This window comes from Myotis nattereri (assembly GCF_964212035.1).
Source record: "Myotis nattereri genome assembly, chromosome: 17".
NCBI classification, from domain to species: domain Eukaryota; kingdom Metazoa; phylum Chordata; class Mammalia; order Chiroptera; family Vespertilionidae; genus Myotis; species Myotis nattereri.
The window spans coordinates 25832372-25846614 of record NC_138092.1 but is presented as its reverse complement, the minus strand read 5'-3'; the positions used below and the strand labels follow the sequence as shown (position 1 = coordinate 25846614).

The 14243-nt window shown below is 42.0% G+C and overlaps 1 protein-coding gene across 1 annotated transcript in view; it reads left to right on the top strand.

Annotated features, from left to right (window-relative positions):
* Positions 1-14243, top strand: part of SNTB1 (syntrophin beta 1) — a gene marked incomplete at its 5' end in the record, with an annotated part of 193436 nt that overhangs the window by 124386 nt on the left and 54807 nt on the right. Inside the window, one exon of the mRNA XM_081111288.1 lies at positions 8615-8822. Within this exon, the coding sequence (XP_080967414.1) occupies positions 8615-8822 (208 nt within the window). The remainder of the gene's footprint in view (positions 1-8614; positions 8823-14243) is intronic.

Here is a 14243-nt window from a genome sequence, read left to right as displayed (position 1 = left end):
GAGTGCCTCCAGGTGCTGCATGGGTGACCCTCATGTCAGAAGGGCCCCCTTTTTTTTTCTGGGTTATAGAATTGAATTGGGTGAGAGTAAGATTTATTTATGTATTTTGCCAAGGAGAAGCTGTTTTAACTGCAATGTGTGTTGAAATGAAATCATGACCACCACAGTTCTAAGTGATCCGCATCTTAGAAGTTACCTCTAGCATCCGTGTATTTTAAACATTAGTGCAGTCCCCACTCAACTATGCACAGGGACAGCGATTTTCAACTGGCGTGCCTTCAAGAATTTTTAAAATGTGCAATACCTGACTTATTTAGGCAGGGCCACCGACCTCTTTTCCCTTGGATTGTCAAATAAAAAATGACAACAGCCAACACAATAGCTATCCAGTATGAATGAATCAAAATTTTACCTTTTTTTTTGGTCAGATTGGCAAAACATGAACTTTTTGGTGTGCCACAGAATTTTAGTAATTAGTTCATGTGTGTCCTGAGATGAAAAAGGTTGAAAATAGCTGCACAGGAAGATAGGTACATGGCACATTAGTTTTCTAGGATTTCCATATCACAGTGGGCACCAACTGGAAAGCTTGAAATAACAGAAATGTATTCTCTTTCAGTTTTGGAGGCCGGAAGTAGGAAATTAAGGAGTTGGCAGGATTGGTTATTTCTGGAGACTTTGAGGAAGAAACCATCTCATCCTTCTCTCCTGGCTTCTGGTGGTTGGTGGATCCTTAGCATTTTGTGGCCTGTAGAGGCATCACTCCAATCTCTACTCCATCTTCCCATTGCCTTCTTCTCTGTGTCTCTGTGTGTCTTTCCAGCTCTTCGAATGACACTTCCATTGGATTTAGGACCCACTCTAATCCAGCAGGTAGATCACTGCCATCCTTACTTTAATTACTTCTGCAAACATGCTATTTCTAGAGCAGCCACATTCTCCGATTCTGGGTAGGTAGGAATTGGGGGAGGGGGCAGAGATACTATTCAACCTACTACACAAGGGGAGCTTCTTGGGGAAAGGGACCATGTACTCTCCTTGCCTTTGTGGCACCCAATGCATGCTAAACACGTGTGAGTATCCTGGAATGCTCACAAATACAGCCTAGCTTTGTGCACCTGTGTAAAGAAATTGCTGCATGTTTCCAACTTTAATTTGGAATGCAGGAGATTTACTTATTCTCTGTTTCAATATGCAGGCCTTGGTCTCTTTGCTAATAGTGTAGCTAAGAGAGAGCCTCGATAAATACAAAATACAAAAGAAAAGCATTGTCTTCATGAATGTTTCTTTCCCCAGTGATTGAGCCAACATAAGAGTCTTAAAATGCCAAAAGCATAGAAAACTATTAAGATCAGGATTATAAGTCACAGAGCACTTTCACAATTATGATCTCAGTTGATGCTCTGGTAACCCTGAAGATTATACTAGTATCATCACCGTCACGATAATCATCATTATCACTTTTATCATCATTGTCCCTATTTTATAGGAAATAAAGAAGCTCAAGGCTCGTAGGAAATAAGTGACCTATTTGTGGTCAGTGTATGAGTTAGGACATTTAGTTGTATTGGATAGGAATCCAACCTAAACTGGCTTAAGCATAAAGGGGAACGTAGAAGCAAAATACAAAAATATACTGAGCGTCAAGGTATGAACTCTGGATCCAGATCTCTCATCTCTCCTATTCTTCCCTCTTGATGGCAACAGTAAATCCATGATTATATCTGACCCTCAGTACTTATAATGAGAAAAAAAAAGTCTCCTTAAACATGACCCCTCCAGAAATCCTGGGCCTGGATCTCTACGGCCCAAATTGGATCTCACCTACAACCTTCAAACCATCAAGTCCCCCAAACACATAGACTGAAAATGGACATAAGGCCTCTTACTAGAAAAGAGAGGAATGGAAACTGGACAGGCAGAACCACAGATGTCCATGAGGAAGCATAGTTTATAAATGACAGAACTTGGACTTGAGACAAGGTTATATTAACCAACAGGCCAGTTCTGTTCTTTCTCCTCCTCCTCCTCTTCTATTCAAACACAGTGAATACACAGTGGGTACACATGGAACAAAATTCAGAAGATACAAAGTCATTCAGTGAAAAGTCTCCATTCTGAACTTGTCCTCCTGTCACTCAATCGCCTTCCTAATTGAACCCACCTGTATACCTCTCCAGGCATAGTCTCCACATTTCCCAGCATTCAAATAGATCATTTTTACATCGAGGGTGTGATACTGTTCTCACTGTTCTGCCCCATGCTTTTTTCACTTCCACTGTATTAGGCATTTTTGGTTCCCTGACTTGAATGACTTCAACCACTGAGCCACAGAGGTGTTTTCATATACCTCTTAGATATCTTTCCACTCTTTGGAGTTTTTCTCATTTTCCTTTTCTTCTCCTCCCTCCTACTCCCTCCCTTCTTTTTACTTCATTTCCTTATTTTATCTCCTTCCATACTTTCACAAATTGCAGTAATTGTTGAAGTGGAAACTGCCTTTTTAAAAGAATGCATTACATGAAATATTTAACCCTACAAAAAGGCTTCTTTTGGAGTAGCTGTCAGCAAAATACTTTAGAAGAATGAAACCATTTCCCATTTCTTATCACCCCTATAGTCACTGGTTAGCTCTGGCAGTTGAGTGAGTAAAGGGACTTCACTAGATGGTTGTAGCTCTTGTTTTTGTTATGGCCACAACTCATATCAACTTGTGCTCCTGGCATGAGCCTCAAGTAGTTCTCTTAGGTAAAACAAATAGGTAGATGGAATAAGGGGCAATGTATTATCAGGTTTGTCCCAGATCTTTCAGTATCTCACAAAAGACTCATGCATCTCTTCCCAAAGTTATATTTTCCATTCCAGGAAGTTGTTAGAAATAGCCCTTGTAGAACTCTTTCCCCCTGGAGCTTGCATTTTCCTCCAAGTCCAAGTACTCAGAAAAAGAGTTGAACAAGAGCCCAACCTGGAGGATTCTCCCTACCTTGATGGTCTGCTACCATTTTATTGTACACAAATTTGCAAAGACTGTTCATTGCAAACTAGCATATAAACTAGAATTGATCAAGATCAGCTTAGCATTGTGACATCTTATGTGTATATTATCACCTTTAGTCTTTCCAGTAATCTTGAGAGGCAAATGTATTGAGCCATTTTACAGATAAGCAAACCGAGGCTGAGGGAGATTAAGTAGCTTGCTGATGGCCTCATAGCCAAGGAGTGTTAGAGCCACACTGAATCCTAAAATCCTTATGCTTGACAACTACCTCCTGGCACGTGTGCTTTAAATTGGTGAGAAAATGGGAAGAACCACTCCACAGCCAGGCCAGGAATGGAACGTGTTTTTCTGTCCTTCATACTCTAGAAAGTGTGTCACTGGATCACATTTTGGTAAAATGAGATTAAATGACAAATTAAACCAAGGTGTCTGTATTTGAGATTTTTGCTTGGTAATGTGCTAAGATTATATATATTTTTTTAAATCACTGCTTGACCTTGTCTAGGATCTTGAGTTGTCACTCAGTCACTCAGAGGTTCTGGGAACTTTGGTGCTACCAGGTACGAACTGTTACCTTTAGGTAGTAGAGCTCATTGGTGTTAAAAGGAAAAATTTATACTCCTGTTCCTTCTCCCCACCCCCCTTTTTGTTGGGTGGGGGTCAGGGAGATGTAGATTGCTGAATTCTTCATTTATTTCTTGCACAAATAACTGACATCTTTTTTGTGCCAGACCAGCCAACAGTTCTTAATTCACCATCATTTCTGGTGCTTTCAAGCTGCTCCCATTTGCTGTCAATGAGAGGTCCTTTCTCATCTCTCCTGTTGTCCCTGACCCCTAGCTTGAATCCACAGTCTATCTCACTTTATAACTTGGAGCTGCAGCTAATCAGAAGGATTAGGCTTCTTCATCACCCAAATCTATAGGCACTTTATAAGCTGCTGGTTACAGCTACAAACACTCACCCTCCCTTTACATTTGGAACAGACTCCTTCCAGAACATTACTTCATTCTAAGCTTTTCCGTGATGGTTTCAAGATATGTCCCAAAATTCTTTGATTCCCTTTGAAAGAACAAGAGGTGAAGCCTCACTTCCCTCCTCGTGATGTGCATTGGACTTAGTGACTCACTTCTAACAAAAAGAATGAACCAGAAGTGATGGTATCTGACCTTGGAGACCAAGTCACAAAAGGAACTGTAGTTCCTTCTTGCTCTCTGGGGAAAGAAACCATGCCATGCCATGAGGGCACTCACACAGCCCCCAGAGAAGGCCAAGGGACGAGGGGCTGAGGGCTCCTGCTAACAGCCATGTGAGTGCCCCACCTAGGGCATGGATCCTCGGTCTAGTCAAGGCTTCAGATGCCTGAGGCCCCTGTTGACATCCTGGCTGCCAACTGACAGGAAGCCCTGGAGCCAGACTCACCCCACTCAGCCATGCTGAAGTTCACAACGCACAGAGACTATGAGATAAACAAATGTTCGCAGTTTTAAGCCACTTAATTCTGGGGGAATTTGTTACTCAGCAATGCATTACTAATACACTCTCCAAGAACCTTCTGTTGTATTGCCCTTCTTGTCATAATCACCGTTAGGCATAGCTTTAAATATATATATATATATATATATATATATATATATATATATATATATATATATATATTTGAGAGGGAGAGAACATAGATTTGTTGATTTGTTGCTCCTCTCATTGATGCATTCATTTGGTTGATTCTCTTATGTGCCCTGACCAGGGATCGAACCTGCAACCTTGGCGTATCAGGACAAAGCTCTTACCAACTGAGCTACCCGGCCATAGCTAGGCATAGCTCTTTGGGGGTTTGAGCTTGGGCTTACAGAGGCCTGCCATGATCCTTCATCTACATAATTTGTGGAACATTTAAAGCAGATACACAGGCCTCACCCTCTAGAAATCTTACTCAACAGATGGGGTCAAGCATCTGTATTTAATTAAATGATTTTTAAAAAAATGGTTCAAGGGTTTTGAAGAATACTTTTGAGTAAGAACTTGTGCTTTTTTCACTATAAAAAGCCACAGGCCTCTCTATTCTGTGTCCTGTGTTCTTTGAGACTGAATGCGGGGAGGTCACCTCACTTCTCAGTATAGCCACTCCAGACACTGGGAACCCAGCAAACAAACAAGTTCAGTGCTTTTCCTGTGAACCCATGAGCAGCCTCCTCTAGCCTGAATTGCAGCAGATTTACCTGAAGGCTGATTGCGAGGCCTCGGCCCTGGAATTCCTAATTCAGTGGGTCCAGCATGGGGACATTTCTGGTAAGTTCCCAGGTGATGCTGTTCCTGCCACGGATGGTCTGTGACCACACTCAGAGCCACCACTGAAAAGCACTGGGCCTGGTGTGTAAACTCTGCCTCAGGAATTGCCCAGATCCTCACTATACTGCAAGCCACAATAACAAAAACAAACAAACAAAATCTCATTCATTTTTCCCGAGACAAAAGTAATCCACAGTGACAGAAATCCTAGTAGTGCTTATTTGGGGCCATAACAACTGGAAATGGAATGTAAAGGGACCTTCGGGGATGCTTGGAACATTCTAGTTCTTGATCTGAGTGGTGGTTCCACCAAGGTGTTCCCTTTGCAAAAATCCATTTGAGCTGTACACGATAATTTGGGCACTTGTCTATGTTATACTTAAAATCTTCCTTAAAAATAATAGTAATGATAAATGCTGTCAAAAACCTGGGCCTCCTCTTCACTATACCTCTGTTTACAAGTTGGCTTTCCCCCAGGGGTACGCTGGCAACCCAACAAAGAAAATATTTTTTTCTTTTTTGCTCACATCAGTTGTTTATGTATGTGTCTGTGGGTGATACCTGGGAAGTGGCTGCTTCCCAAGCCATCTTTTTTTTTTTTTTTAATTCCTCACCTGAGGACATGCCAAGAGAGAGGAAGGGAGCGAGAAGGGGAAGAGAGAGAGAGAGAGAGAGAGAGAGAGAGAGAGAGAGAGAGAGAGAGAGAGAGAGAAGGGGACACAGAGAGAGAAACATTGATGTGAAAGAAACATCAATCAGTTGCCTTTCATGCATGCTCCAACTGGGGCTTGAACCCGCAACCCAGATATGTGCCCTGACCAGGAATTGAACCGGCAACCCTTCAGTGCACAGTATGATGCTCAACCAACTGAGCCTCTCTGGCCAGGCCCAAGCTATCATTTCTTCACAAACAAATCTAGGTCTTCTAAAGAAAATATTGTAAAAAAAATATTTGCCTGTTTTAAATTTCTAGAACAATAGATATTGATGGAATAATTTGAAAAGCACGTTGAGCTCCCATTACTGCTTCTCGAGAATCCATTTGTGTTTGGCCGTGCAACCTGACCAACAAGTAAGAACTTCCGGAGGGAAGGAAAACTCAGCCTAGATTAACAGCCCATTCCTTTGAAAAGTGCCTAGGAGCCATGGCCTTTCTTTTCCTTCAGATGAGGACAAATGCCACCTAAAGAATCCCATTTCATTACATCCAGCTTTTAGGGTCTCAATGAGGAGGCTTGTTTTGTAAATTTCTTACCAAGAAAACAAAAAAAGACTAATTATTGCTAAAACTGCCCCCAGAGACATTTCACTTTCTGCACCATTCCTTTCCTCCCCTTTAAGTTTATGAGTAAGACGGTCTACTCACTCTAAAAGGTTGGCTTCAAATGTAAATGAGGCCAGGTAACTTGGGACTTGTGATTTTCAGGTGATCTGCAGAATTGTTATTTTGGAGCTCAGGAGCTAAGTAGGACACGTTGGGACACGTTTGCTGGTACTGACTTCACAGCTGTGGAGGACAGTGGCAGCTCTCCTACTGGAGGTCCTCCAGCCTAAAGGCGACACTGTGACACAGTAGTTCATCCAGGAGCTTTTGAGCCTAACCAATGTCACCAACTGTGTGGCCTTGGGTAAACAACTTCTTTCTCTCTCCCTCCAAATTACAGTTTTTCCTTCTGTTAAATGGGAATAATAATGTCAGTCAGAAGGCTACATAATATAAAATATTTAAACTTTGCCTGGCACATAAGAAATATTCAATGAGGGGCAGCCTAATTATTAAGGGATGAAAGGAAATTAATAAATGGACCATTCCATCCAGTGTCAAATTTTCTAATCCCTGTATCTTTCTAATGCAAACATGAATGAATTAATGGTATTAAAAGACATATATACATGGGTGAATAAAATTTTTTTCTCTGCAGAAATTATCTAAAATTATAGATGTGGAGAACAGGTTCCTGGTTACCAGGGGTTTGGGATGGTGGGAGTGAGGGGAACACTTGTCGCTGGAGGGAGAGCTTTGTGGTGATGAACTAGTCTTGTTCCTTGACCATGGTGGTGGTTACAAGAATCTGCACATCACAGAATACCATAGACCCATACACTTAGATTTTATCAGGTCAGTCTCCTGGCTCTGGTATCCTATATAATAAAAGGCTAATATGCAAATCAATCAAACGGCAGAACGACTGGTCGCTATGATGCGCACTGACCACCAGGGGGCAGATGCTCAATGCAGGAGCTGCCCCCTGGTGGTCAGTGTGCTCACACAGGGGTAGCACTGCTCAGCCAGAAGCCCTGAGCTGGGCTCATTGCTGATGAGTGCAGCGGTGGAGGTGATGGGAGCCTCTCCTGCCTCTGGCAGTCGGACATCCCCTGAGGGTTCATGGACTGCGAGAGGGCACAGGTTGAGCTAAGGAACCCCCCAAGTGCACAAATTTCATGCACTGGGCCTCTAGTTGTATTATAAAATACAAGCATGTGACATAAAATATAACCATGATCTGAGAAACTGGGTGAAAGGGTATACCCAAACCTTTACACTATTTTTGCTACACCATGTTAATCTACAAGTACTTCAAAATAAACAGTTACACACAAAAAGTACCTGAATAGAGTTTCCTCCTTTTACCGTAATTATACTATTCAGGTCTCTCACTCTGTATCTCATGTGAACTAGTTGGAGTTCTGGCTTAAGCTTTGGTGTTTGACTTTAAAGGTTAACATTCTCATTGCATATATCTTCCCATTGTTATCCCTTTCCAGGCCATCTCAATCCTTCATTACACATGTCTGAGGATTTAGTGGTGGTTAAATGTGCCACAGGCAGGATTCTTAAAGAATACAAAGTTTAATCATCATTGATTCTAAAATATTCACAATTAACTCTGAGCAGTAGATTCAGTATGTGGCTAGATATTTCCATCTGTTTTCTGCCAGCAGCAGCAAGGATATGAGTGTGTGATAAAAATACTCTGTGGGTTGAGAGGTAAGGCAAATTAATATCAGTTCATAGTTTAGAAGTCTTGAAATGAAACTACTAATCAGCCAATCAGCTCTATAAGAGGAAAACCAGACATCCTTAATTCAGGTGATGTGGTGGTTGGATGGCTAGTACCTGCACTAATTAATGCCTGGGTCCTCACTAAATGTTTGTGGATGAATGAGTGAGTGAGTAAATAAATGATGGGACCATTATGATAAACCATGTGAAACTGATCAAGTCTAAAGGTAAGAGTAAAGAATTCATTCAACTTTGTGGCCCAGGATTGGAGGAAGCATAATCTGCCAGAAAACCTTCTAACCCTTCTCTCTTTGCTTCTCTAGGCAGCTTGAAATCCACTCTCCAGATGCTAAGCACACGGTGATCCTAAGGGGCAAGGACTCAGCCACTGCCCAGGCCTGGTTCAGTGCCATCCACTCCAACGTCAGTGACCTGCTGACCCGAGTGATTGCCGAGGTCAGAGAGCAGCTGGGGAAAACAGGCATTGCTGGCAGCCGAGAGATCAGGCACCTTGGCTGGCTTGCAGAAAAGGTAAGGAAAATGCCGACAACTCCCCCTCCCCGGTGCCCCGGTGCCCCCCCTCCCCCCCCCCCCGCCCAGCTTGCCCCATCATCATCATCATTTCCCCCAAGGCGTTCCCAGCACTTGTGGCAACTACTGAAATCCGTTGCCATTCCATAGGCTGATTCTCTCAGTCACAGTCTGTTTAGATTTCATGTTGGTATACAACAGGTTTGCATTTGCATTTTACAGGGTCTGTGTCTTAATCAACTTTGATTTCCCACATATACTCCAATAAATATATGGTCAGGTGAATGGATGAATGAGTGAGCAAATGGAAGGATAGGTTGATTCTCACATCTACACATGAAGGGCAGGGAAAATAAACTCACAACAGAGCTGTTGCCTTGGGAGGTAAGGAAGTTGAAACTGTTGCTTAAAAGGGTTTGTGTGGGTTCTGCTGAACCTGCTTATCAACAATGCAGATACATTTACAAATAATAGCAATAATAATATCACCCAGGTTGTCTTTGAGCAGCAACTGCATGCTGACTCTTTTCATATATTATCTTATATTTTATCTGTATTCCTAAGCCAGCAGACCCTGAAAGTCATCACTTATGAGCACCTATTTTGTGCAAGGCATGGTGTTAGGCAGGAATGGTGGGTGTATAAACAAAGGGTTGGTCTCTGTTCTTAGGGAGTAGAGCAGCTGTGGGAAGGACCTGGGGCCATGTTAACGCTGTCACTCTGATTTCTTTTCCCAAGCTATGTGATATGTGGAAGATAGTAAAACTCACTTTGCGGTGATCTCCTGGGAGTTAGCCCTTCTGTTCATTTCAAAGGATTGAGCCTTTGCCATTGTCCCTATACCTGATTGCTGTCCCTTGAACTTGACCTTGGGTGCTCAGGAACACTGAGCTTTTAGGACAGCCTGACCTCCCAGTGACTCACATTCTAATAGGCGGTAAATGGGAATAATGGTTGTCACAATAACAGCTTTCTTGCCAGGGAACCATGTCATCTGAGAAGGCCCAGTCAAATGGCACTTGAAAATAATACTTGAACACAGAGTTCGGCTGTTTTCCACCATTGTTCTTTGTTTGTACCCGTTCATGCGTGGGGCTCAGCCACACAGTTCAACACTCAGTGAACTGTTTGGTTTGGTATTGTCCCATCTCTCACAGGTTTCAAAGGACTAAAGGGACAGTGCAGGTGGTAGGAGCTCTGAAATCATAATAAACAGAAACCACACATTTCTCCTTAGACTACCTTCTAAGTAACTGAGGTGGTCTCAACTTTCAAAGATCTCTTTCTTTCATCTCTTTCAATGTAAAATACATTTAAAATAATTACTGTTTGGATAGTTGAAAATTATATTGGGTCAATAGCCTCTCGTGACTTTTAATGTCAAGGTTATTGAGGAAGACGACATTACCCATCTGGATGATGTCATTTTAGAAGTCACAGTCTATAGCCCTCTCCACTTTGTACTCTCTTCAAATATGTGTGTTTTCATTAAAGAAGGCCTGTTAGGGATCTTTCATTGTCAAGTGACAGAAAGCTCAACTCAGCTTGAGCATTATATTTACAATGTCTACGGGTAAGTGTCAGGCATGGTCGGATCCAGGGGTTCCTATAATAATAGGCTCTCCCCTCCATCTCTTTGCACCCTTTTCTACTTTGTTGGTTTATACTCGGGCCTGCCCTCTTCCTTGGCCTGACCGTTCCAGATTGTGTTTTTCCTCACAGTTGGCTATCGCAAGTAAATAGAGGCCTCTTTGCCCCCATAGTTCCAACAGAAGTCCCTATTATAAGCCTAATTGGACTGACTTAAATTGTATGATCAGCCCTGGGTTGGGGCTGAGATCAGCCTCATCCAAGCCTGTGTACTGAGAGATGAGGAGAGGCGATTCGCTCATGGAAAATGAGGCTGCTGTGCAAGGAAAGGACTAAACCGATTCTGGGAAAGCAAAAGCAACAGACATTCACTACAGAAGAAAAAGGCCAGGAGTTGATTGGAAAGAAAAATGTTCTACCTTGTTTAAAGTCTTGAGTCCTTGGAAATGTACCTTATGTTTCAGAATTCTGGCAGAAGTTGAATGACAAACTCAAAAGGGATGATTGGAAAAGACTTATTGCAGGAATAACTTATAAGGTGTGGCCAAGGTAAGGGGAACCAGTAAAAGATGGAGAAGTACCCCAGAGCTAACAATAGCAAGAGGTCACTACCACCCTTTACCCTGAAATGGCCAGGAAAAGGAGCAGTTACCTGAAACCAACAAGAATTAAATAGCTATAGAAAAGGATCACCCACTAAGAACTGTGGTCTTTGTGAGAGAAACAGCATTCTGCCAACCCCTGCCCACTGATCTTTCACTGGTATCTCCCACTGGCTGAAGCTGATTGGAAGCCAGAGGCACGGGGCTCCATTGATGTACTGTTAAGGTCAGCTCAGAGGGCACAGAGCAGGGTGGGAAGGGGGAGAGCCTGGATTTGGGGGCCAAAGGTGGTTGTCCAGAACACACACTTTTCCTTAAACCACCTTCTAAGTAACTGAGGTGGTCTTAACTCTCAAAGATCTTTTTCTTTCATCTCTTTCAGTGTAAAATACATTTAAAATCATTACTGTTTGGATAGTTGAAAATTGTGTTGGGTCAATATTAATGATATTGAAAATTTGTCCTTAGGTTCCATTTTCTCACTTATAAATGATCTGTTATTCCTTTTGCTCATTCCAAATTATCAGTCGAGACATTATTTGGCATTTCCATGGTGCAGTAATAAAGGTGCATAAAAAGCTCTTCCTGTTCTTAGAATATTTCTTTTCTTTTGCTATCATTTCAGTTAATCATTACTAAATGTTTCTTTAAATTGTATTATGCATTGTATCCATAAAAGAAATAATAACTTATCACAGACAGTTATCAGAAGCAAGACTATCTTTTATTGCCTTCATCTTCAAAACTTCTCAGTTACCACAGATCAAGTCTGCGGGAACCAACTCAAACTAGAATTTTTTTCTGAATAAACATTTAATACTGAATCCTAGTGTGGAGACATATGAGTGTTTTTTAGCAAAATGTTACAATGAATGGCAAACCCTCAATACTGTGACTTTCTTATATTATCACAACTATCAGCAAATTTGCTTGGTATTTAGAAAAAATATAAAGTATGATCCTATACTTCAGCTGCAGTTTACCGTAAGTTGATGTCCTTTGTCTTTTACTATACTGTTAACCTTTGATTTTATAGATTAATGACAGTAGCTCTGGAATAAGATTTGTACATATTATATTTAATTTTGAGCTTTTAGAACTGGCATTTACATGAACTAAAATGATATGAAACAACAACTTCTTTTGAAATCCTATTAAGTACAAATCCTAAAACCTCATCTATACTACACAGGGGGAAACTTTTTATTAGCATTATTCTTCTCTGTGAGATGGTCTGGGGACTGGAAGAATGGCTCCCGCAAAATGGCTAGTTCTTAAGTCATAGACTTGTCTAAAGGGAGGTGATGGTTCATTCAGGAGGAAGGTGACAAACAAGTCTAGCATCTTGGATGACATCCACTTATGGAAGATTTTGAAAGCTGGACAGATGGTTTGATTTTGATTTGGTGGCCAGTAGGGAACCTTCATATGCAAAAGCAGAGAGAAGGAAACTTAGGGGTGATTGCTATCGGTGGAGTGTTCGTGTCCCCCAAGACCCACATGTTGAAGTCCTAATCCTTAATGTGATGGTATTTAGAGGTGAGGTCTTTGGGAGGTAATTAGATTTAGATGAAGTCGTAAGAGTAGAGTGCCCATAATGGGATTGGTGCCCTTATAGGGAATGAAGAGACCAGAGCGCTCTCTGTCCACCATATAAGGATACAACAAGAGGATAGCTTTCTACAAACCAGGAAGAGGGCCCTCACAAGAATCCATGTTAGACTTCAAGCCTCCAAAATTGTGAGAAATAAATGTTTGTTGTTTAAGCCACCCAGTCTATGGTAATCTGCTATAGCAACCTGAACTAAGGCAGTGACTTAACCCAACCTCTTCTCTCTATAAAGAAGGAATCTGGGCCCAGAGGATGAAGGCACTTTATCTAAAGTTACACTCTAAATAAAAATACAGAAATAATTAGAGAGAGGGACCATGCTGTGATATCATTATTCCTTTTCTTTAACTCAAAAGAATTTCCTGGAGCTCATTCACTGCCAATGTTTTATTCTTTCCTTGAACTCTAGTAGCCATTCCCTGCACTCCCTACGTATCAAGGTCAGTGTTGGGCTAGTGGCCTTTGAACTGAGGCCATATTCCTGTCTTTGACTTCCTGGTTCTGTCAACTACACACAGTGATGTGGCCTGTACTGCTTTCTCCTGTCAGTGCCTTCACTATAGAAGGGCCAGGTGCCCAATATAAAGTCTTCCCCATTAACATCCCTGATCTGTAATCCCTACCCTGAATTATTAAATACAGCATGTCTCAAATACACTTTTTATCATTGTCCTTAATTTAATCTTTTTACAGTTACCATTAAGTTGTTTAAACTGTCTGGGTACAGAAAAAAGAAAGATAAATGAAGCCCTGACTCTCTTGCTACCTAGAAAAATAATAAACAGGGACATGGCAGAATTGCTGGATTGGTTTGTGCTTGGTTCATCAGGCATTGCCTTTGCTTAACCTTGTTATCTCAACTTGCAAACTATTTCTTGTCAGAGTAAAAGCACAACACCACAAAACAATAAAAACCAGTTGGAAGCTCTGAGATGCAAGTTCAGTTCTCAGCTTTCCTCATATCTACTTCAGATTCTTTCAAAGGAGAGCATTTATATCACTGTGCCTACGAGGATATTCTTGGAGGAAAGGAAGCTGGTAATTAGTATTTATGATGTGCCTGGTCTGTTTCAGGCCATGTGCCGTAATCATCTCTGACCTATGAGGTAAGCTTGGAGAAATCGAGTTACTTTGCTAACATCACTCCTCTAGCAAGTGGCTGAACCAGAGTTTGAGCCCTTCTTTCGAACTCCCAAGCCCAGAATGTTCCACTAAGGTGAGGAGCCCAGGGATTATGTGGCCCTACGAGTGAGGGGCCCCAGAATCCAGTGTTGGAACAGGATCATAGTTTCAGAGCTAAGAGACCTATCAGAAACACTCAAAATCCTTTATGGAAATAAGGGGTGTGTTCACCAGTTGGGGCTAGTATAACACCATAGACTGGGTGGCTTGCACAGAAATGTATTTCTCCCAGGTCTGGGGGCTGGATATCAGATTGAGTTGCCAGGGTGGTGAGGTGCTGGTGGAAGCCCTCTTCCTGGTTCACAGAGAGCCTTCTTCTCGTGGTGTCCTCACATGGCAGAGAGAAAGGGCCAGCTCTCCCCCTGTTCTTATAAGAACACTAACCCCATGGTGTGGGCTCTACCTTTATGGCCTAATTACCTCCCAAAGGTCCCA